Source organism: Thunnus albacares, chromosome 8 (genome assembly GCF_914725855.1).
Source record: "Thunnus albacares chromosome 8, fThuAlb1.1, whole genome shotgun sequence".
Taxonomy (NCBI): Eukaryota; Metazoa; Chordata; class Actinopteri; order Scombriformes; family Scombridae; genus Thunnus; species Thunnus albacares.
The window spans coordinates 8,232,332-8,256,368 of record NC_058113.1 but is presented as its reverse complement, the minus strand read 5'-3'; the positions used below and the strand labels follow the sequence as shown (position 1 = coordinate 8,256,368).

Sequence of the window (24,037 nt, the reverse complement as noted above, 5' to 3'; positions counted from 1 at the left end):
GCAGCTCCAGAGTTGTCTTATTTGCATGTTTTGTCTTCCTATCTGGTAAGTTAGTGACTTTTACAGTCAGGAATCACGAGCTGTTGATGGTCAGTAGAAACCTCCAAAACCATAGGCTTTGATTATGTGCAGGGATTTGGAGATGTTGGAAGGCACTGTTGATGGGGCAGGACAGAGTAGTGGAAAGTAAGGTAACTAATAGCTTCTACTGTTGAGTAATTGTTAAGTAATGTATAATTATTTCATGGTTCAAGTAACTTTGAAGTCATCATGCTCATCAACAAAATCACATTTTGCCTCAATTACTCACATCATACAGTATCCTACTATTCATAAGCTAAAGAAAGAATTGCATTGTTTCTTACCATCACCCTCTGTACTTTTATGTAAAACAGTTTTAACAATGATAACTTCGGATGTTGAGTTACTCAGCTTGAAAGACTGCTCCTGAGCAAACCCACATGTTTTGCAGTGTCAAAGGGAAAGAGAGGATGCAGTGTCAATTAGCAGAGGAGGAAAGCTTTATCAAAGAGAAACTCCATTAGCAGTACAGAGACACCCCTACAATTATAGCCCTGTTTGACAGATTTATTGGCTACATGGATGTCTTTTAGATCAAGTAAATACCTGCACATGGATGATATCAATCCATCCTTGTCACTTTTCCCACCCAATTTTCTTCTGCATCATTGCAAGGTGGAGCATAGGGTGGGTGAATATAGGAAAGGGAAATATGAGAGGAAGGGTGAGGAGAGGAGAGTTCCAGATAGAGGGGGGAGAGGCTGGTGGTGGTGATGGTGGAGGAGGAAGAAGAGGAGAAGAAAAGCAAATTTGAAGGTTAGGATGATGAGAATGCGCTGCCTCATATCGGTGCACTGTGCCACTGGGAAACTTGAGATGTGAGCAGATACGATTGTATGCTAGAGTTTCCCGCAAAGAGCCCCCTTCACGGCAGAGCATCGAAGAGGCGGGGGTAGGGAGGTTAGCAGGGTGGAGGTATTATTGCGTTAAGACATTAGATCCAGGGCATCATCATCTGTGTATCAATTGCATAACACTTTTGGTGCCAAGGCAGAATGGTAGAAAAAACTGTGAAATTGAAAAATGAGATGCAAGGATGATAGAGGAGGGAAAGAGGTGGATAAAACTGAAGAAGTGCAGGAGGAAAAGGGTCCGAACGATTGGAAAGTAACAGCAAGAAGAGTGTGAAGAAGACAGAGGTTAGAGGAAGAGAAAGTCAAGGAGAAAGTGAAAATTCTTTGGAGGTAGAGGAGTACTTTATAACCTCTCTTCATCTCAGACTCCTGGTGCTCTGAGGAGGCATAGGCCTGGATAAATTATTCAGTTTCTGGCTGGTTGATCTCCTTTGGGACTGACACTCGCTCTACTCGAACGTTAGAGCACCACTTGACGGTAAATGTTCATTGGGACAAACAAGAAGTCCTTAAAAAAGACCTGTGCACTTAACTCACACTACAACCCCCCCACTCAAACATTCGCCCTCTCATCCTGACCTAGGCCAAGATCAATGCACAACCGGAGCCAGATGTTGCACAATACCACACTGGGGAAGCAAGGTTTCTAAGAGGAAACCTCCAGAGGAAGTTGTGTTCCTGCATTTATAAATGTACTCCTGGGCAAGCCAATAGATTGCAGGGGAGCGAATACATTGACGAGAGAGGATAGAGTGGCTTGCATGAAACTTTCACGTCATCTTTTTTTCAACCCATGTGCATTTTTAGAGAACCACAGTGATTTACAGAGCTCAGCGCTGTAATCCAGGGATTTCACACAGCCTATTCTCAGAGCATCAGACTCTGGATGCTGACAGGGCAATAAGTGCGATGCTTTGGGTTCCGGCTGGAGGTGGCATTGTGAGGTCTAATGCTGCCATCTTCAGGTTGTCTTCAGCCATTAAAATGAAATAATATGGTGTGGATCATATTAGTATAAATGAATGAAAGCGATCATTTATAAAGATGAATGTCTGCTGTGGCTGGCCCCTGCTCTGTCTCATTATAATCTGTATCAGGCACAGTGAGGATTATTGGTAATTTAATTACATTGTTAGGATCCTTAAGCCATTATTTTTCCATTGTTTTTACTAGTGGAATTTATTATAGCTGTTTCAACTTTCTTGTGCTTTGAATAAAAGAAAATTCAAGTGGACTAAGTCTTCAGTTTATGTGCCTTTCAACAATAAGTATACCAACACAACAAAAGTATACCCACACATGATATACCATAATAATCTATTGTCTTTCGCTCACAAATTCTGATTCTTAGAGGTTCGGCAATGTTTTTACTGTAGATCTCCCCAATAAGTCTATAAAACAAGCTCACGCAGAGCACATCTGTCAGAATTATAGCTGATACAAAGAAAATACCTCGTAGGACTCCTTTTTTAAAGTCTCTGCACTGGCTTCCAGTTAGTTTTAGGATAAGTACAATTCTTGCTCTTGTCTAAGAATGTGTCTATGGATCTGCCCCTGATTACTTAGGTGATATGATGCAAACACATTTCTTTGATAGAGCCCTTAAATCCCCAGTCTGTCTGCTGTTCACCTTGAACCAAACTCAATGTGAATCTGAGGACAGCAACATCAGTCAAGTGAGCAGCTGTTTAAAATTAACCTTTTTATTTTGCTTTCCTCTGTTATTACTATTTACCTGCTATTTTATGATTAAGCACACTGCTGCTCGGTTAGAAGATTACAGTTATTAAGGTGATGTTGGTAATGCAATGTTATGGTAATTATAATTGCAGTTATGTGATTACTGTTTTTTTTATTTATTTATTTATTTTATGTTTTTGTTTTCTTTAACTGTTTAGTATTTTACTCCCTTTCTCTTTTTAAATGTATTTTAATATTGTGACTTTTAGTTAAATGATCTCCTCTTTTCTTCATGATCTTTGAGCTGCATTTTGTGTATGAAAGGTGCAATGTAAATACATTTAAATAATAATAAATATTAATAAAAAATATTATTATTATTATTATTATTGAATTGCCATTTGTATTATACAGCCCCATTTCTTTTTATTTTATATTCATTGTTTGTATTGTATTTTTTAGTGGTGAAAGTACATTTATTTAAGTACTATACTTTTTTATACCACAAGTTTGAGGTACTTCTGCATTTATGCTTGAGTATTACTGATCCAGTAATATAATAATATAACACTCAAGATGTATTACTCTAACTTATAACAGACCACCGTTACATTATAGTATTGCTCCTTTACTTAAATAAAGGATGTGAATACATCTTCTACTGGAATTCTGCTTTTGTGCTTTATGCTTATTTCATCTCGAGCTCATCCTTATGCTGTTACAATGACCCCCAATGACAGTGTGTATGTTCCCATGTGTGTTCACCCTGTCAGCATCCTCCCTTTCCACATCCTGCTGGCTCTCTCCACCAGCCAGTATCATCTCTCATCAGTCAGATGCTAGCTGGTAACACAACACTGGAGGCAAAAGAAATGCAGTGCAGACAATCAGCTCTGCAGCGCCTGCTTTTGGTCTCGGCCTCAGACCCAACACCGCATCCGACTCTGTCCAGAGCCTATCCTCTATCTGCTACCGGCTTCTTGTCTAAACAGAACTGATTGTCCAGAGCTGATTTCACCTCCTTGAGCTGAGAGCTAAAGCACACTGGATGTGCTGGAAACCGCAAACATGTACGTTAACACACGTAGATTGAACATGCAGCTCTACAAAAAATTCTTGCAGGCAAAAATTATCTCATTGGTTGGATTAGACCTCTGTGGGTGGAGCCAACAAGCTGCAGTTTTTTGTCAAAGCACAAGCTAAAATATGGCAAGGAACTCTGATTGAAACATAAATTAAATTATGATTGCAGTGGCATTTTCTGATTCCTTCATTATCATGGTATTCATGATCTTGTAAAGGTCAGCACCAGCTAGGCCAATATGGCTAATTTGAACTTTGAAGGTCAGGTTCTTGCTGTTTTCAGCCATGTTAGCAGCATGGCTCTAAGGATGGCAACATCAGTCTGTCAGTCCACCACTGGATGGATTTCCATGAAATTTTGCACAGATGTTAATGGTGCATAAAGAATGAATCCTAATAACTTTGTTGATCCCCTGACTCTTCCTCTGGCAACACCATGAGGTTAACATTAGTTTATGATGCCAAGAGGATGGATCCTGACGGCGTGTGCTGCCAGCAGGTCAAAGTTTCCAATAATTCAGTGAAATATTGAAACATCTACTGCATGGATTGGTACAAGATTTAGTACAGACATTCATGGTTCCCAAACAACATATTCTAATGAAATCTGTGACCACCAACAAACCACATTTGTGGTTTTAAAGAAAATGTGAAGAAAATTGTTACAGAACTGAATGATCCCCACAGAATGAATTGCATTACTTTGGTGATCCTCTACCTTGTCATCTAGCTCCATCATCAGGTCAAAATTTTAATTTGTCCTCAGAAAAATTTGCATGTAAAAATGCTAAACTAAGATGGTGAACAGGTAAATGTACATGGTGGTAGGCTCTTAATCTTGTTTACTTGGTTTATGCCCTTGAGTTTTAACTCAGCCAATGAGGCAGTTCCCTGTGAAGAAATGTCTGTAGAAAAGTAAAACATACAGATGTACATAATGTACTTATAATGTATGAATGTGCCAGATTGCTCCAGATGCCTCTTCGCTTTGTAGCTCTGTTGTTCAGATGTTGTAGGAGGAGATAAACAAGCTGTTTTCTTGGCTCACTGATGGCTTTCTAAAGGCCACACTCTAGCCCACTTATTTACTGCAGCAAACTAGCAAGCAATCATTATTTACTGTAATTAGAGGTAAATGCATAGGCATAATGGGGGAAACAAGCATACAAGGGAGGCCATGCATGACGAATAACTGCATTAGCAATTTGATACAAATTAAATCAATGGAGCCCGGCAAGACTGTGTGATTGTGTGATAGAAGGGGCTGAACAGCGAGGTGATCAAGAGGTGAACCGAGCTCGTGATTTGTTTGTGCAATATGTCTACATTACCCGTGTCTGCTAAGCTGAAGAGGCAGTCACGTCATTGAAAGTATGATGGTAATGTTATTGTATAAGCAGCCACTGTGTAACCACATCAATGGCAAGGCCATGGCCTCTGCCTTCGCAAACAGCCCATTAAAAATTCACTGTAGTGGATGATCAGAGAGGCTGAGAGAGATGTAACCTGTATTGCCTCTCTGCAGCGGTTGAGTGGTTTTACTGTAAGATTGATCCAACCGATCACCTCATTTCCTCTCTCATCTACCATAGCAGCCAGAGCGCTGATAGTTTATCCGTCTGAGAGAGTGATCTGAAGGTGCCAAGTACAACACAGGAAATGGCTCCGCAGACGTTCTCGTGTCTGGTTATGGCAGGCCCGATTGCCGGCTGTGGGATGAGGCAGCTAAGAGGCATCAGTGAGGTTGACCAGTGAGTGAGTGACAAAGCGCTTCTGAGGACTGTTTCAGTGTCAGCCATGCGGAACACGGCTGACCAGAGATGTAAATCGATTTGACACGGAGAAGTAGTTGTGGTTCTTTCTTGTAAGAATAGGGTTTTGTTCAATCTCACTACACAGCATAAGAAACTGCTGAACCATTGAGGATTTCAAAATAGTATGACACAAGAGACTGGAAGGAGTGATGAGGAGGGGGCATCTAATAATAAACCAAATTGAAAAAAAACACACACAGGCATCATAAACTTATTTTTCAGGAGCTTTAATGTCATGTAAAAATGAAATGCTGGGAAAAGGCCTGGACGGGGCTCAACAAGGATGTTCTTGCAAACTGAATGTAAAACAGCCTGGCTAAGTGCATCCTGAGAAATGAGCTTTGTAGACTACATTTACAATACAATGAGCTTTCCAAAGAACCAATATGCACATTGACTAAAAATATCCTGTCTGAGTAAAACAGCGGAGGGAGCAACCAAGAATGAAGTCATATCCCAGAGGAGTATGGCTTTAGTCTTTCCCTCCAAAGCAATCAATTGAAGTGGAAACTTTCTTCTGGCCTCACAATCCACTGATAGATGGAGGGCAAGCTCACCACACATATTAATATATCTAATAAGGACAACAAAAGAAAGGTTTCTTCTTGTTTGTTCTACTTTCAGCTTACAGCCTGAGTGCACACGCCACATAGATGCATGTACACTGAGGACATATTAAAGGAATAGTTTCACATTTTGGGAAATATGTTGCTCTCTAACTTCAAGAGTTAGATGAGAAGACGGATATCTCTCACGCCTGTATGGTACAAGTGAAGCTAAAGCCAGCAGCTGGTTAGCTTAGATTAGCATAAAGGCTGGAAACAGGTAGACAGCTAGCTTGGCTCTGTCCAGATGTAACAAAATCTGTTTACCAGCACCTCTAATCTTCACTAAATTAAAGGTGCCCTGTGGAGTTTTGTTGTAAACAAACAAAAATTATGTTTACATTGAGTTACTCACCAAAACGTATTGTGTGTATCCTGGAAGTCTAGCAAACATGTGGAATGGAGCCTCCTCATAAAACATTTATGAAAACAATTTAGTATTTAAATCCTGCATTGTTTAAATCCATGTTAACTAGCTTGCAGTCTTCTTCCCTGTCTTTCTCTGTGTGTCTTGGTGCATTACAGCCACCTGTGGAATAGTGTAAAAACATTGGCAGGACTGTTTATTGCATCATGCACACATGTGCGTCCTCGTGTGTGCACTAGACAAACAAAACAGGGACCCACTCAGAAAAAACTGTTCTACAGTGCTATAGAGGGCAGAAACTCCACAGGGTACCTTTAACACATTATATCTCAACAGGGGGGGTTATGTGTGGAACTATTTCTTGGCTGGGTGCAGTGTCTTGTTGTCACCATGAGATTGCCAGGCAACCAGCTGAGACTACAGGAAGTCACTGCGCCTGGCCAAAAAAATACTCCCACACATAGCCCCCCCCATAAAACAGCAACTTCTCGTTTTTACATTTTGTTTTTTTTTTCGTTGTAGAGGTGCTGGTAGGCAGGTTTTGTTACCTTTGGTCAGATCCAGGCTAGCTGTTTCTAGTCTTTATGCTAAGCTAAGTTAACAGGCTGCTGTTCATATTAAGAGTGATATCAATCTGCTCAGCTTTTTTTCCCCAAAAATGTCAAAGTATTCCTTTAAGTCCCACTCTGTATACAGTATCTCAGTGTTATGTAGATTCTTCTCACTCTGCCTCTCTGCATTTTCCGGGGACTTCATTTTTTCTCGGGGTGGAAAATCCTATTTAGATCATCTGTGGACACTAAATATCTCCACAGAAAAAACCTATTGAAACGGTTTTCATAGGTCAGCAGCTTTTAAAGGTGAGGTGACACACAAGTCCTTTGCAAACTCAATATACACAATATACACAAACACTCACCGGCCATTTCATTAAGTATGCAACAGCTCTGCCATAAATTCTACATTTATGAAGCTTATACATTTTCAGTTTTTGTTGACATTATCAGAGAGGTGATAATTCTACTTCTGTTTATTATTGAGGTCGTAGTGGGTGGTGGTGTGCATTATATTGAAAAGCGTTCCTAATATTTTGTCCACTCCATTAACATACATGAGGGGGGGGAAATATTAGGGACACAAGTGGCCACTGAGTGTATGTATGTGTATGTATATATATATATATATATATATATATATATATACTGCACACATACAGGGTATTAGCATTGACAAGATGGAGGAGTATAATAACACCTTCAGGAAATTAGCTGATGGCAGCAGCTCAGCTGCTCCTCGGCCTTACCTGAAGGGATCGACTTACAGAGGAGCCAACCAAATATCAATAAGGGTGATTTCGCTGTGCACTGCTCAAGGATAAAGAGCTTATGCATGAAACCTCTGGAAATACACTTGAGCTTGGTGTGTAAAATGCTGTCGCTTCAAGAAAATCCCTGATTAAATCCCCCAAACATGTTTAGTTGGCTATATGAGGGGAAGCCTGATGTTGGCTCTGAGGCACTGTGCCAGCCATGGAGGAGGACAGCAAGAAGGGAGGGGGAGGATAAAGAAGGTAGAGGAGAAAGAAGGGGAGAAATAGTACATGTCTGAAAACCTACAGTGTGGTGCATTACATGCTGCAGATGAGTCTGTTTGAAGTCTGAAATGTTAATGGCTTCCCCCAGGCATTTACGATCCTCTGTGTGCTAAAAGAGTGACATTCTCACAGATGATGCCACCTCTGAATATGACTCTGACACTGAAAGGAAAGCAGTGACGTACCTCATGTGTAATGAAGCCATTATATTGCTGGAGTTTGAATTAATTGCTCAATATTATCATACATGCATTTTGGCACTGGTAGCATTGTTGTTGGCCGCCCTTTAAGTGTTTGACAAGTTTTATTCCAAGTGAAAATATTGGAGAGAGGGAGAGAGAGAGGAAGCGGGAAGAGTGTCCAGCACTTGGACGTCGCACTTCATTTCCAAAGCCAATAACGGCAGGAAAGCCCGCTGAATTAAAAATATTGCTGTAACATCTGTAATACTGGTTGTGGATTTACAGCTTCTGTGAAGAGAACAGGACAACATTGCCTCATTTGGATCATTCATTTTTATTACCTTTCCTGGAAATCTCTTCATTTGGCATTTTATTGCCATTTCAAATGTGATGGTTGTTTTTCAGAGATGCACACACACTTGTCAGCTCTGACAGAGGAAATGAAACGCTGTAGTAAAACAAACTTGCATTAGTTCATTGCTGCAATAAACATGCCTAATATACCCAAATGATTTTTGAACAATAATGCTGGCTGAATACCTCATTCTTTTCTTCACACGCCTTTCTCCTTTCACTTGAACAGTCAGTGCACTGACTGGCGCTTACGATATATGCTGTGACAGTATACAGAAAAGCAACTGAATGAAAGCACAGCATCGGTCTAGCCTCAAGCTGTTTATCATAGTGTAATCAGCCTACGCATCTCATTAATAGAGGCTGACTCATGTCGTCTTGAATGTAAGCCTCGAAAAAGGGCCACACAGCCCACAAAATGAAAGGACAGGAACTGAGGTAACAGAATGACACAGTATAAGAATCATTAGCACTTGTATTGTGGAATGCAGTGTTTCACTTTGTATATGAATATATGCAAATATGGCAGAATTTCAGTGTTCATGCATGATTTATGAGCCTTACAGGGTAGCCTACATGAAAAATGACTCCTTCTTTTTGTTCGGAGAGAATTGCGTGGCATTCTGTATTCTTTTCTGCAGGCCTGCATAAATGCAGTCCTCCTCCGACAGCGTTAATAACCGTCAGGGAGAAAGAGAAGGCTGCTTTCGCATAGACAAACTAAATTCTTCCTCAACTTGGTCCAGGACCTGTCTGGTCAGTAGTGCATTAACATATATATATCTTTTTGCAAGTCTGCACATGAAAAACGTCTTTTCTTAAGCTCTTTGTGTCACCTGCATTTTTTTAGTCAGCAAATCACTGCGATAACATCAAATATAACCTTTTAAAAAGAATGATACCTCACTTTTGGGAAGGTAATTAGTTCTTTGAAGTTGTGACGGCTTAAGGTTTTGGAAGTAGGGCAACTCTTTCATGTGTGATTATGTGTTCTTAAGTCCATCCTCACGTAGACAGAGACAGAAAAAGAAAAGTAGTCCGGTAAGGAAAAGGTTCATCAACACTGAAATGTCACCGGCACTTGGCTGTGATCGTCCAGGACCCTTCCCACACGCTCATTATGTAAGCACTTAAGTGTAATTTTACAGTGTTCATAGGTTGAAGATAGCACGGAAGTTCTGCAGGAAGGAGAGAGAGCTGATAGTAAAGAAGAGGTGAAGGAAAGTCGAGAAGAAGAGCAGAGGAGAGTGCACGGTGTATGCCTGCACTGTCAAATGCAGTCAAATTGTTCACTACAATCAAACCGACGTGGAGCTTTGGCTCAGATGCACAAAGCTGGGCTCACTGGCTTACCTCAGCACTGCACCAGAGAGGGACTGTCACTGGATATTACCGTGTGGGCCACTGAGCTGAGTCTCCCACATCAGAGTGGACAGGGACAGCTTTACACCCCTCCTTACCGCCCACTCTCCTGCCCTGGGGACACACACTTCCCTACTTCCTGAAATGTGTCTGTGCATGATTTTGCTGTTGGAAACATTCACATTAAATATGAATAGCCTTAATAATAAATGGAAGCTCTTGGAGATTGCATCCTGGGTACAAAAAATGTGATTCAGTGTTTGTGACTCAAAGCTCTTAACATTCTCCCTGCTCACTTTTATAGTTTGGTGCCACTCTGTGTCATTTGGGAACAATTTGATAGCTACCACATAGTGTTTTTCTGGCTATTGCTCACTTTGCATTTGAGTGCTTTTCTTGTCTGTTGTTTTTGCAATGTGGATATACAATACAGAATTTGATCTATGTCTACAGTATAAGCAAAAATGTTGAAGAGTTGCACTTTGAATATATGAATACATTTCTAGGTTAGAGAATGTGTGTGAATGGCATTAATTCCTCAGTTAAAAACAGAAAGAGTTTTCTATGCAGAGCAGCATTTTAAGTCACAGTTTCCTCCATTTCCTCCTGCAGGGACAAGTGCGCAGATGAGTGACTGGGACTGGATCTCGTTTTCAGGCTGATCGAGCCATACAGTTTGGCAGAGCGCTTCGAGTAAGCGATGATCTTTCTCCTGTACATCTCCCCCTTCCACATGGAAATCATCAGCAGCGTGGAGAGCACCACGCCGCCCAGTGTGAGCAGGCAAAGTCCAGCTATGACGCACCGATCCAAGTGGGCGCCTATCCGGGCGCTCTCCATCTCCAGCCTTTCCATCTCCCTCGCCGACACGCTGTCGCGGTCCACCACCACATCCCGTGGCACGGCGTAGGAGATGATCACCAAGGAGATCCCGGTCACCAAAAACGTGACTGCACTGATAAACCCGTAGTCTATAGAAGTCCCGGAGCCTTCCCCGAAGGAGAGATCATCCTCGGACATGAAGGAGAATTCTGGCAACGTCTCGGAGCAAGCCTCGCCGTTGCGCACGGGTCTGTGAGTACTTTTACAACTATTTTCCGGGCTGGCCAGTCGCAGGTTAACATTCTCATCAATGTAGGTGAAGGATGTCTCTAATTCCTCGTCGCAGCAAACTCGGACTTTCTCCTCGCCGAGGTGACCGAGTTTAACCTCCGCGCCTCCCTTGCGTGGCGCCGTCCTTGGTGATGAATGACACCGGCCATGGCAGCCCCGGGCCAGGTTACAGCAGCCCTCCCCGGGGAGCGCTCCTCCTGTTGATCCGACCAGCTTGCGGACATGCAGCGCGCTGGAAACACGGTCAAGGACGTTGGGAGGATCGGGCTGTTTGCCTCCCTCATCTGCAGAAAGCAGCTCCGGAGAAGCCATTCGTTTTCACCACCTGCTGGTTCGCGCTAAGCCTTCCACCCACGACGTTTTCACTCCACAGCATCCCTAATAAGAAGACACGTACCAGTTCTAAGTTAAATGGTGCATCTTAATTAGATTACCCTCATTTCAAATCTTGAAACCTTCTATCCACTAATGCGCAAAAATGTGTGCGTAATTTGGAACAGTGCGCAAAATACACACACCCCTACAGTGATACTGAAATCAAAACCACTTAAAAGTTGATTAGATCGTTTCAGAGGAATCCGTGGACCCTGCTTTAAAGGCGCTTATAGAGGCTGTGATTAGCCAAATGCCTCTTTATCCAATTAGAAAAACAATCCACGTGTAAACCTAGATTAAACTATATTCTTATTGTGTTTACAACCTATACAATACACGCATTCATAAAACTGGTCTTAAACTACATACATATAGAATATACATAACCACACTTGCTCTACTTCCGAGAAAATGATCATGAAATAATTCCAGCCTTTATAACCTACAGAATATAGATAAGACTGGCGAAATATCCACTGCAATACTCCTGCACACTTTATTTGAATTCAGCTGAAGATATATGCTCTTCTGCATATGGGTGGACCAGTCATGCACAATCCGCTTTTTTATTTTTTTTTTCTCTAATGCCAAACAAAACCCTCCTCAGACCGCACAAATAACCAAAAGAAATAAACTCACCGCGCTACTTCAGCATCCCTTCCGCCTTCTTTTCCTCATAAACGATACGGCAGCTGACACCACATCACGGAGACAGATTTTTAAAAAGCCTTATCAGTGAATATGCTTTGAATATTCTCTCCGTGCTCGATACTGTGGCGGCAGGCTGCTCTGAGGGGAGCTCTCCGTTAGTCCCTCCCACACAGAGCCTCAGCTGCCCGCGCTGTGGCGCTGAAAGGAGCGCCGCTATCTGTGAGCCGATTGAGATCACTACCAGCCAGTCAACACAAGTAGGGTGAAGATTTGAGGGGCTAGAGGGAACCTCGGGGACCTGATGATCATATTTGACTGGCAGTGCCCTTCACTAGGAAAGATTTTAGGATAATTTGATGTCAGTGAACATTTTTAAAGCTCTTATGAAGGCTAAGAACAGGTTAGTAGGACATAAGAGATAAAAATACCATCAAGAATGATTTAAACTCACAACTAGGCTATATAAAATAAGTCTCTGAGACTTAACAGGGGTTCAAGTGCTATAAAGGTTGATATAAAGTCAGTACTGATAATCATAGACACAGTTGAAATTCCTATAGGGCTCATGCATGAGTATTATATTGACATCAGAGGTCACAGTGTAGTTTCCATGAGGCTATTTTAGTCATGTTAGATCAAATTGAACACATACAGAAGTATGTTATTGTTTAAATAAACAAATTCATGGACAACTTAAAGGTGGTGATACAGCAATCTGCACTGCTTATTGTCAGTTAATGCTATCATATCAGAAAAATACATCCAGTTGTGTTATCCAGACAACATTGTTAAACTGCGTGTATCATGCACCATCTGTTCCCTTGTGCACTCTCAGAAGATTACTGGTCACTATGTCAAAGCCATCCTAATCCATGTTTAATCTAGAGATCTAATAGGTCATCTGATCTGTGACCCCATGCAAATCTTTGGGAGTTTCATCTCATTCATCCCACATCTTCAGAGTCCTTTTCTTGACAGCATCTTCAAAGATAAATGACAAACAACACAGTAAATGACACGTTTTTTTTTTTTTTCTCGGAAAGTGACACTTTGTAAACTAGATTCTTAGTGCGGGCCACTGTCAACCATTTAGTGCTTAATCCCACTTTAAACAGAAAATTCATTTGCTGACTGTTCCACCTTATTTAGCACAACCGGGCAGAAGCTATAAATATAGTCGCCACTTTTCCTGGAGTCCTGGTGGCTGGGTGAACGGCTTTGGCTCATTTCCCAACAAGACTCCATTTAACAGATGAGTAAAGAGAGAGGGAGGGAGGGAGTAAAGAGAGAGGGAGGGAGGAAGAGAAAGAAACAAAGAGGGTCAGAGACAGACAAAGATGTACTCCACCATTTTTGTTCCAGAAATGAGTTTGCAGTGAGGGGGGGGGGGGAGCAGAGACACTCCTGGATCACTGACTGATAGATCGTAATGGTTTATGGTGTGTTTGGTCAGATTGTAGTCAACTTTAGTCGTCTCATGCAGAGAGATAGAGAGAGAGAGGAAGCTGGAATCTGTGTGTGCTTGTCTGAGGGGTAACAACAGCCAACTATTAGATGCAATCTGTCTGCAACAGTGCACCACTTTTCCTGCTGGCAAGGACACCAGGCTTCGAAAAGGAGGGGCGACAAGGGGAGTCGCTGCTTCTAACAGCTATAAATCCTCATGGTGTGTCTTCTGCTACAGGCATGTACCCACACACACAGAATAAAGATTATGAAGCATGGATATTGAGCTGCTTTTACTTTAGACAGTAGCAGATAACGGGAGGTGATGAAAGAGAGGCGGGTGGGGGGGTGGGGGGGAAGGGGGGGGGGGGGGGGGGGGGGGGGGCCCTTCAAATACAGCAGCAGGAGGGAGAAGGAGAGTGAGACAGTACATGTGTGGGAGTGTGAATTATGAAGTGAATTAATGAATAAGGGAGTGACTGAGTTCACCTCACCTTCAACTGCTCCAGGAACTGCAGGAGCTGGTCAGTGTCTGACAGTAGCAGACTGTGTAGCACATGGTTGAATATGAATGAGTGGGACTGTGTGAATGTGAAACAGAGTGCTGCTGGGGAAAAGCCCAGCTAGCAGTTGTAATGTGTTCACTAAGTGGATATTTATGCATCAATAAACAGGCTGTAGCAAGTAAATATGTAGAGATTGGTTGTGACTAAATATTAACACCCAATAACTGCAGTGTGTCATATCAGAGTTATCATAATTATGTATTTCCAACTTGTAAATAGCGTTCATGTCAACATCCAAGTCGCAATTATGTCTGAGGATTTTCAGATATATCCATGTTGGCACTCAATAATATGGAAGTTCCTGAAAACCAAACAAACATGGATGCCTGACTTCAGGCAAACAGTTTGTTAAAAGTAATTACACTCAAATTAAATAAGTATAGTGTTATATTGTCGATGGACAATATTTTTAACCATCACACAACCAACTCTACAACCACACAATCGTCTTGAATTGTCTGATGATGTGAACACTTGCAAGTCCCATATGTTGTGAACGCTCCATAACTTAACCAAGTGACACAGCTAACATTAGCTTGCTAATGTATGACACTATAGAGCGAAAAGTGAAAGAGTTCATATGAAATATGGTAAACATATCTGACAAGAAACTTGATCCAAATGCTTCTTAACTGGGAAAATTTTAAATTACATAATAGTAACACAATACTCAAAAAAAAAACCCGTCATGCTAATAATGTCGGAATAAATAACTAAATAGATAAATAAATAAATAAATAACGATTCAGTTAGCTTTGGATATTTCCGACGCATTCTAAACTGCGTGAATACTAACTTAGAATCACGTTTGTCCATGTATATAAAACAAAGTAACATATGCATTTACAACGGATTGGCAGTCAGTTTAACCCTTACATGCATACCTCTGCTCTTAAGGATTCTGTGGCCATATTACATCCTGTCTAATTCAGTTATTGTCTTCAGTTATGCCCTCAAGTTCCTTCTGTTGCTCAAAGTATTTGTTTATAACAAATCTTCTGGTGTCAAAATGTCAGAATATTTTTTACTTTTTTCACAGTATGTAGGAATCAGATAATAGAAGGTAATGTGTTTTCCTGTTTGGCCTTATTTTGTCACTTATACTCTGATACCATTTTCTATGTAGCTTTAAATTTGAATTAGTGTATGAATTAACTGTGGGTTAACATTATTATCATTAATTGATAACCTATTCCATCCACTTGATGATCTCTTAATGGCGAGCAACATGAATATATTATACATCTTGTATTAAGTTATACATTAAATCATCATGCGTTATTCATTACTGTTATTTATAGAATCTTACTGTTTATACTGTGTTTTCAAAAAATTCCAAATGTTTCCCCTGTGTCTCCTATGCTCCTCTGTCTGTCTGTGTGTGTGTGTGTGTGTGTGTGTGTGTGTGTGTGTGTGTGTGTGTGTGTGTGTGTGTGTGTCTGTGATGCATGTGTATCAGCCTACACACCTGCTCCAATCCGCATACCTGCAATCCATCAGCTCATCTACTCAGCAGTATATAAACCCCGGTTCTTCATCCACTCATTGCCAGATCGTTGTTTCAGCCGCTGTGGTGGATCACTTCCAAGGCCACTTTGAATGGTGCATTCAAAGCTTAGTCTCTTGTGTTGTTTTGTTTGCTGAACTAACCTTGTCTCCCTGTGCCATAGAATCACTGCATGCCAGCCCGTTTTCCTGCTCATCTCTCTGCCTGCCGACCAGTCATGCAGTCGACCCGTCCACTAGCTTCATCCAGTCACACTCACATCTTTGTCTTCATCCCTGCTCTGCCCTGCCGCGTCAGCCACCAGCTTCCCTCTGCCCCTCTGCCTTCGCCTGCTGACACTCTCATCTCCATCCACCTTCACTCCCTGAGAGCCCAGTCAATAAACCTTTTCTTATTCAATCCAACTCTGAGTCTGTGTCCTGTATTTGGGTTTCCCCCCCCCGTTGATTGTAACAAAACACTCATGCATTAAAGGGTTAAAGGACCAGTGTGTAAGATTTAGTGGCATCTAGTGGTGAGGTTGCAGATTTCAACCAACTGAATACCCCTCCCCTGCCCCTCCCCTTCCAAGCGTGTAGGAGAACCTACGGTGGCTGTGAAACTTGCGAAAAACAGCCTGGTTGCCAGAATAAAACATTGGCATTGTATGTTTCTGCAAACCATAGATACATTGAATATCTATGTTTCAACGCATGGAATACATATCATATCAACATTTCTAAAGTGATGTAGTTCACATGAGATCTATATAAGCTGACTTTCTTATTAGGAGGAGGAGGGGTGGATGGTTAGGAAGTTTGTTGGAAGAAAGTTGGAAGTCAGCAGAGAGCACAGTTCGAGACCACCTCGAAACCAATGCCTGCTTCCTGTTTCAACCGACAAAATCGTGTTTTTAGCGAGACGTTGGGACATTTGCAGCCGTTTTTAAATTTTTTTATTTGAACCCAAACCATGATCTTTCCCTAACCCTAACCAAGTGGTTTTTCTGCCTAAACCTAACCAGACCTTAACCACAGTGTTGTCACATCATAAAACATCATTATTCAACTGATAATGGCCAACACTGAAATGTAGACATTTAACTTATCCATGGTTTGCAGAAACGTACAATGCCAACGTTTTGTTCTGGTGACTGGGTTGTGAAAAATGCAAAAGTCTCTCTCTAGAGTCGGTGTTTGGTTTGTCTGTTCCGGGCTATTGTACAAATGGTGGTGCTACAGCGACTTCCTATTAACATAGTTGTTTGCTGTTGATTGGACATTGCCACAGATGTTTCCTAGCACATTTAACGTTGCAATCCAATTTATTAGGAAACTAGTTTGAAACTAGCTAGTAGTTACAGACTTTTAGGAAGGACTTTACGCACAAATTTAGTAATGGATTTGGGAGTAAATGGTGCAACAGATCTCCAGATAAAAGAAGACATAAAAGACAAATGAATCAATAAGACTCTGCAAGTGAAAATAGGAAAATCTTTTCAATGGTCATAGTTATATTTAGCAGCTTTATAGTATCACACTTTGAAAAAGGGGTAGATTCAGTAGGTTAAAGTAAACCATCACAGCATATTTCTTCACCACTAGCAGCCAGAGAGCATCCTGAGGTCTCCGACAGGGAAGTGTGCCACAACAGCATGGTACTGTAGATTATTAATAAGCAGGTGTACACAATCCCCTGGGTTTGTTTGGGGAAGTCTGGCACGCAAGCCCTCCAGCTGCTCTTAAAAAGCCTTCCAGAGATGAGAGTGCAGGCAGACAGCAGGATGACAAGGGAATTAAGAAAAAGGCAGACTGAGGTTCAGTGGGAGTTTTTTTTTTAAGAGAGTGCGGTGGTGGCGGCAGACATTGTTATGAAATATTTAGCACTTGGACCTTAAAGTTCATTTACAGTGACTTTGATAATTGAAGCGGTGTGGTTGGCCTCAACATAGACACTGTGGGGTAATGGAAGGATGATAATAGCTTCCCTAGTGTGTGTATGTATGTGTGTGTGTGTGTGTGTGTGTGTAGTCAAAGATTTATGCTTCATGAGAAGATAAGACTTCACAAAAAGGGAAAAAAAGCCTTTCGGTGATTAAGCAAGCCGACTTGGATAATTAATTCCGCCATTCCATCGACCCTTCTTCTCTTTATCGTCTCTTTATCATAATTAATGTGATGTTATCCCCTCACGCCACAGCTGCTTTTGAATTATAGTGCTCTCAATGGCTCTTGATGATAATTGTCTGTCCTGTCTTCTGCCTCTCTTTCTCCATCTGTAGCACTGATTATGCCTTACAGCTATTCTGATGTGCCAAATCATACTGGTGCCCTAATTATAATATAACAAACATTTTGTTTTTGATGTTGAATCACATTCACTTTGACAAATACACAGTCAAGGTTCAGTTGAGCTGTCGTGTCCTTGTGCGCTCTGAATGGAAAGCAAAGTCACAGTAGCTGTTTTGTATGGGCAAGGCAAACATTTTAGGCTGGATGAGATGAGTTTCAGTCATTAGGTAAATGAGAAATCTTTGACTTCAGGCCAGAGACGTCATTTATGGTGGTGGAATAGTGAGCCAAGCACTGAGTAGTCTGCTGGCACTGCAGCTATTGGTAAAATTTTGCTTCTGAAATTCTGTTGGGATGTTTTCCTTGAATTTTCAATTAGGAACAAAAGGACCTCTCTGTTAACCCCTGTGTCGTCTTAACATTCTGTATACTCCCCTTGTCCTAGGTGTCAAAAATGACCCACCTTCACCGAACCATTAAAATAAAGCAGCTTAATTGAATTTTAAAACCCAAATCTCTTTACATGAAGAAACAACCTGTCGTTCATCACAAACTTTGTGAATATCTAGGTTTTCCCTCTTCACAGTGCAGAAAGACTGCATTTAATCAGTGGACACCACTCATTTTAATTACAACACACCTGTCATAATTGTTTTCTTTACTAAAGAAGAGACTTGTTATCATCATTGCTAAAGGTACTGCATAGGTGTAAACATTAATTTTTTAGCAAGAGAAAGCACTTGTATAGCCCAAGAAAGTAGTAGAAATGGGCAGAAAGTAGTTTTGAATGCATTTTATTGAAGGGAAACAATAACAGCCTTGAACTTTTTTGGCAACATTATTTTATATTCTTATATACTGTACAATAAGGAATTCAACTACAAAATACTAGTCCTCTCCCATTTTTGAGACATTGTCCCCACCCAAAAGGTGTATAAACAACAAAATTAAAGAAGAATAAAATAATAGATACAAAACAAAAATGTGAAGAATATAAATCAATCAACCCTAGGACAGTATGCAAGTGTGTGTGCATGGACATTACAGATGTATTTCTCACATGTGCAGCACATAGTATTTGTTTTACAGTCCTTCTTTTGTGGGCAGAATTGGCATCTCCTCCTCTTGCCTGCAGCAGCTGCAGCCTCAGGTGGATCAGGACAAGATTCAGCACCCTGAATAGCTTTGAAAAGCGCTGCACAAGCGCTTGTCAAAAGAGATTACTATCAGTAATTAGTATCAGTGTCTCAGAAACAATCACATAAGTCAATGATATCACAGAAATACATAATAAAATTAACAGTGAAAATCACTTACATTACAGATATGAAAATAAAAATTTACCTCTCAAATGGAACCAGTTGGTCATCCACTGTTACTTCAGGCCCAGGGTTGTAGAGGTACAGCCGACGCTCCATCCATTTCTCCCAGACCTCTCTTATGGCTGCCAGTTTGTCTCTCACACATCTTACAGGTCTTAACTCACGGTTATCAAATCAAAGTATTCTTAAGAAAATGTGAAAGACTTTGTGAACAATGATTACAGTGAATGTGTACAATGGTTAAGATATTCATTTGTAGCCACTCACATAACATCTTTTCATTTTCTCTTCACACAGGAATATTTTACAAAAAGGAATATTCCCTTCACGGTTTTAGATTTCTGGTCCTCCATCAACATCTGTTTCATGCCCCTCAATAATTGTCCTGCGATAGAAGAAAGTCCCTGGAGGTGAAATATCAGCCCAAAGAAAGTCTGAAAGAATGCATTTCATAAATATAAATGAATTTGGATACAAAGAGAGGAGAGTCTTTTCCACAAACCTGGAGCAAAATGTTAAAAAGTTCAACAGCATAAAAATGTAACCGAGTATTTATTCAAGCTTTTGCTTTTCAAAACCGTGTAACATTTTGCAGGCTGAAACATTTGTTTGGCTTAATTCCAGTATGCCTTGAGTGGCCTATACCTAACATTTGCAGAAAAAAAGTTTTCAAGTATAAAGGCTTAAACAAAACTATATGGCAGCCACTTGAGCAGCCATTAGTGCTCACACTTAAAGTATGACAAATGTAGACAGTCACATACACCTCGAGATCATACAGATAAATGCCACCTTTATAAAATGTACCATGGTGCAATACCTACAGCAACTTGGCCTCTCTGTCTTATTAAATACTTCAGTGACAGGGTTTAACCATGTGGTGGCAGTGAAGCCCCACTCTGAGTGCTCTAGGAAAGGGAAGCAGAAGCAGGATCAGGGCAGATGCGACAGTGGTGGAAAGTAATTCAGTGCATTTACTTAATTATGGTACATAAGTATAATTTTCAGATATTTCAACTTTACTTTATTTCCTCTTTATTTCCATTTTATTGTACTTTATAGATCTATTACACTACTTTCAGAGTGAAATGTACTTTTTACTTCACTGTACTATTTACTGTGTAGATTCCCTTATGATCAGTTTATCAAATGCAATTTATTGTTATAGATTAAACTAGCCAGCAGTGAATAAAGTAGTTAGAATCAACTCCACCTCAACCAACTACAGTACAGTAAATTTTGCTTATATATTAATGATTCAGATATAATAAACAATACCACTCATAGTGGACATTCAGCAGGATAATGAACACTTGTACTTTTGATCATTTTAGCACATTTGCTGATAATACTTACTGTGTGTACTTTTATTTAAAGGAGCGGTTTGACATTATGGGAAACATATTTGCTTTCTAGGTGAGAGCTAGATGAGAAGATCCCACTCTTACATCTGTCCATTAAATTTGAAATTACCACTGGCAGCCTGCTAAGTCTGGAAACAGCTAGTCTTGCTCTGTCCAAATGTAACAAATTCCACCTACCAGCATCTCTAAAACTTATTCATGCATTATAACCTCATATTTAGTGTACATGAATAAAAGAGATATCACCACTGGGGGTGAACAAATCGTGCATCATCGCCTCTGCAACTAGATATCTACTTGATTTGACTCATTTGGACAGCTGAAACTTCATATTAGCTTCAGGTTAACTTTTAAAAACATTTTTGCACAGAGGGAGGCATGTGGATTTTGGCCCCCATCACTTACATTGTAAATACATTATGAAGGGCTCTTCTAAAACAGCCAGTGTGAACAGGAGGAATTATTATGGCAAGAAGAACCTTTTTCAATGTTCATTTGAGCACCTGACTATTGTTTTAAGACAGACTTGAAATATTGCCAACCTGTCTGTAAGATCTGAATACTTTTTCCATCCCGGCACTGATGTTCACTGGTAGTAAGGTTTTCAATTCAGTGAGTTGGAAACAAATTAAATAAGGTTGTTAATCCATCTGTGTCAATGATCCTGCAGGCATGCTCATAAAATGCATCATTTTCAGAATAAATAAAGATACATTACCTCTCTGGACCAAACATATGCACTCCCTTTAATCATCTCCATGGAATACAACTGCATCAGTAATGGATCATAGCAAACATAACCACATTAATAGAATCAATATCCACTTAAAATTACTTGGGAAATCTGCTGTCTCTGACACCTCAGCTGGATGTATTCTGCAGGCTGGACTCACAAAATTTCCCACCTACCCCCTCCAGCCGTGAGGAGTGATGACCTGTCATTGTCTCCCACCTGAACTGAACACTTCATTTAGCCATCCTCTGATAAGGTGTAATAGGCACGGAGTGGATCAATACAGAGGTGACAATGAATTAATACCACATAGACAATCAAGGTAAGTTATGTGGACGCTGATATAAAATCTCTGGAGGGATCAGTGGGTTAACCAAAGAGAATTAAGCGGCTAGGGACTGAGAAGCACTTAAAACCATGATAATCCAATGCTGGCTTGTAAAAACACTGCCATTAATAGTCAGTTAATCTTATGTTACAACTTCTTTATCCACACAGTCTGTGGATAATCTGTCCACAGTCCCAAAAGTAGCCGAAACAGCCATGCTTCCTTCCAGGCTGTTTTCCAACAGACTGCTGAGCTCTCATTGCTGAACCAGCCTCCTGGGGAGGTTATATAGACAGTAATATAAACAGCTGCACTGCCTACTGTGCTGAAATCTGAGTAATTTTCATCTGCTGCTTCCCTTTTTCACTTGAGCCCATGCAGCTTCCCCGGGAATAACAATCACACTAATCTGGACTAGTGTTGAGCGACTGCCTGAAACCTCAGCCAGTTTGTTTATCTTTTTGGCTAAGGGACCTGAAACATCAGTGAGGGGGGGGGGGGGGGGGGACTGCTAATCACGACAGTTAAATCATCAGCTCTTACACCTCGGTTTGTCGTTCCACAGCGTATATCCCGCGGGTGGAGATGAGTGCAGACAGCAGAGGACTTTTTCCTCCCTCTCCCATCGAGAAGTAGCTCCATCAGCCAGCCCAGACGCACACATCTCTCTCAGCCCCTCTATCTAATGTTACATGTGTTTACCCTTAGGGAGGAGAATTGCTGCTATACGCCACCCGTGTGTGTTGTGATAGCTCCTGAGAACTCACACCCCCTTGTTTCTACATAGCGATGCTGTAATCTAACCGAACAGTGTGAACCTTAATTTTCTTTTCTTCTCGATGAGGCATAAGAGGTCACGTGGATGCAGGTACACGACAGGAAGAAAGAAAAGGACATAAATAAACGCTGAGAGGCAAAACATACATGTACAAAGAATGAGCAACCCAATTTCCCAGGTACATTTAACACAGGTTCATATATAAGTCAGCCAGCTGAAAATATGATGAACTGTAATACAGTAGTAAATTGGAGATGCAATGAGCCAAATAAACAGACAAAAAGAAGCACAAATAGACTGTCGTCATATATCTTAGTGTTCCAAGTCATGCTGTGAGCATTTTCCAGATTCAGTTGTATTTTTTTGAACTGACATTAAAGCTACATGAAATGACCCATCATCACAATGCCACACTAAAAATTGGTATGACTATAACCTTGTTCCTCTTTATATGATTTGTATGTCCTTCCATCACTATAATAGTCTATAATGTGGTAACAGTGCGCCTGTAGGACTCGATAAGTTTAGAATGATCTTATTGTGTTTTATGGGATTTTTTTTTTTTTTTTATCTCTTATGATATCCCTAACTTCCTGTGGTACTTGGAAACTGAACTATGGGGACTTTGAAATACTTACTTTATGGCTTTTTATCTCTATCTGCTTTATGGTTTTTTATCTCTCAGTGTATGAATACATTATTTAACACTCTTATAAGTACTAACAGTGTGTCTAATGTTTGTGTGTGTGTGAGTTTACAGGGACTCTCATTTTTAATCTTGTGTAGTATTGGGTTTTATCATAGATAAGTGACTTTTCTCTCCAATTGTATACACTTTTAAATAGTCTGTACACTTTTTCCTATTTGAATAATAGTATATTTTATAGTATATCATATATTTTCATCACCTGTGGGTCAGTCAGTACAAACTCATGCTGTGCGGCCACACATTGCACAAACCCAATCAACTTTATTTTAAATTCTAGTGTAGGTCCCCAAGTTTCCAGAGATGACAAAATATGGCTGATTTATGGTGACATGTGTATGAATGATGCACCAGACTTCCAGAATATTTCCTTCTGATGGAACAGTGCAGCCATAGAAAACAGGAATTTGGGGATTGAATATTTCACTCAGTGTGAACATCATACAGCTTCCCAGAAGAGCTGGAACAAACTGGCAAAGAATAATCCCCATATGGTCAGACAGTGTGGAATTATAATATATCATTTCAGTTGTAAAGTTATGGAAGGGTACATAAGTGGAAAAACTGGATGTTGAGGGATTACTGATATAAATGACTGATGATGACATGTTTCCCTCTCCCCACTGCTGTCACCTCCTTTAACCTCTTTCGCCCCCGGGTGACATTACTGTCTTTCAGAGGCTGTAGGGGGCTCAGTTTTAAAACTTCAGTGAAGATACTGGTATCATATGAAACTAGATGACCAAAGGAATCCATTGTTATCATGTCATGCTAGCTTGTTGGAAAGGGGCTAAATAATGCTCCAAAGTGAAATTTTGGTGAGGGAAGAACTGGCATGGCCACTTTTAAAGGGGTCCCTTGACCTCTCACCTCAATATATCTGAATGAAAATGGGTTCTATG

General features: G+C 40.7%; 1 protein-coding gene and 1 long non-coding RNA gene across 2 annotated transcripts; one reads left to right on the top strand and one right to left on the bottom strand.

The window, feature by feature from the left end:
* Positions 1–8,574: 8,574 nt before the first annotated feature.
* Positions 8,575–13,376, bottom strand: LOC122988111 (transmembrane protein 74). The gene is made up of 2 exons (XM_044360271.1): positions 12,104–13,376; positions 8,575–11,467 (listed from the first exon to the last, which is right to left on the bottom strand). Exon 2 carries the CDS (start codon positions 11,399–11,401, stop codon positions 10,556–10,558), a length of 846 nt encoding a protein of 281 aa, XP_044216206.1. The 5' UTR covers positions 11,402–11,467; positions 12,104–13,376; the 3' UTR covers positions 8,575–10,555.
* LOC122988112 lies at positions 10,966–16,038 on the top strand. Its single transcript, XR_006404710.1, has 2 exons — positions 10,966–11,050; positions 15,798–16,038. It is a non-coding gene; the product is annotated as an uncharacterized LOC122988112 (long non-coding RNA).
* Positions 16,039–24,037: the final 7,999 nt, after the last annotated feature.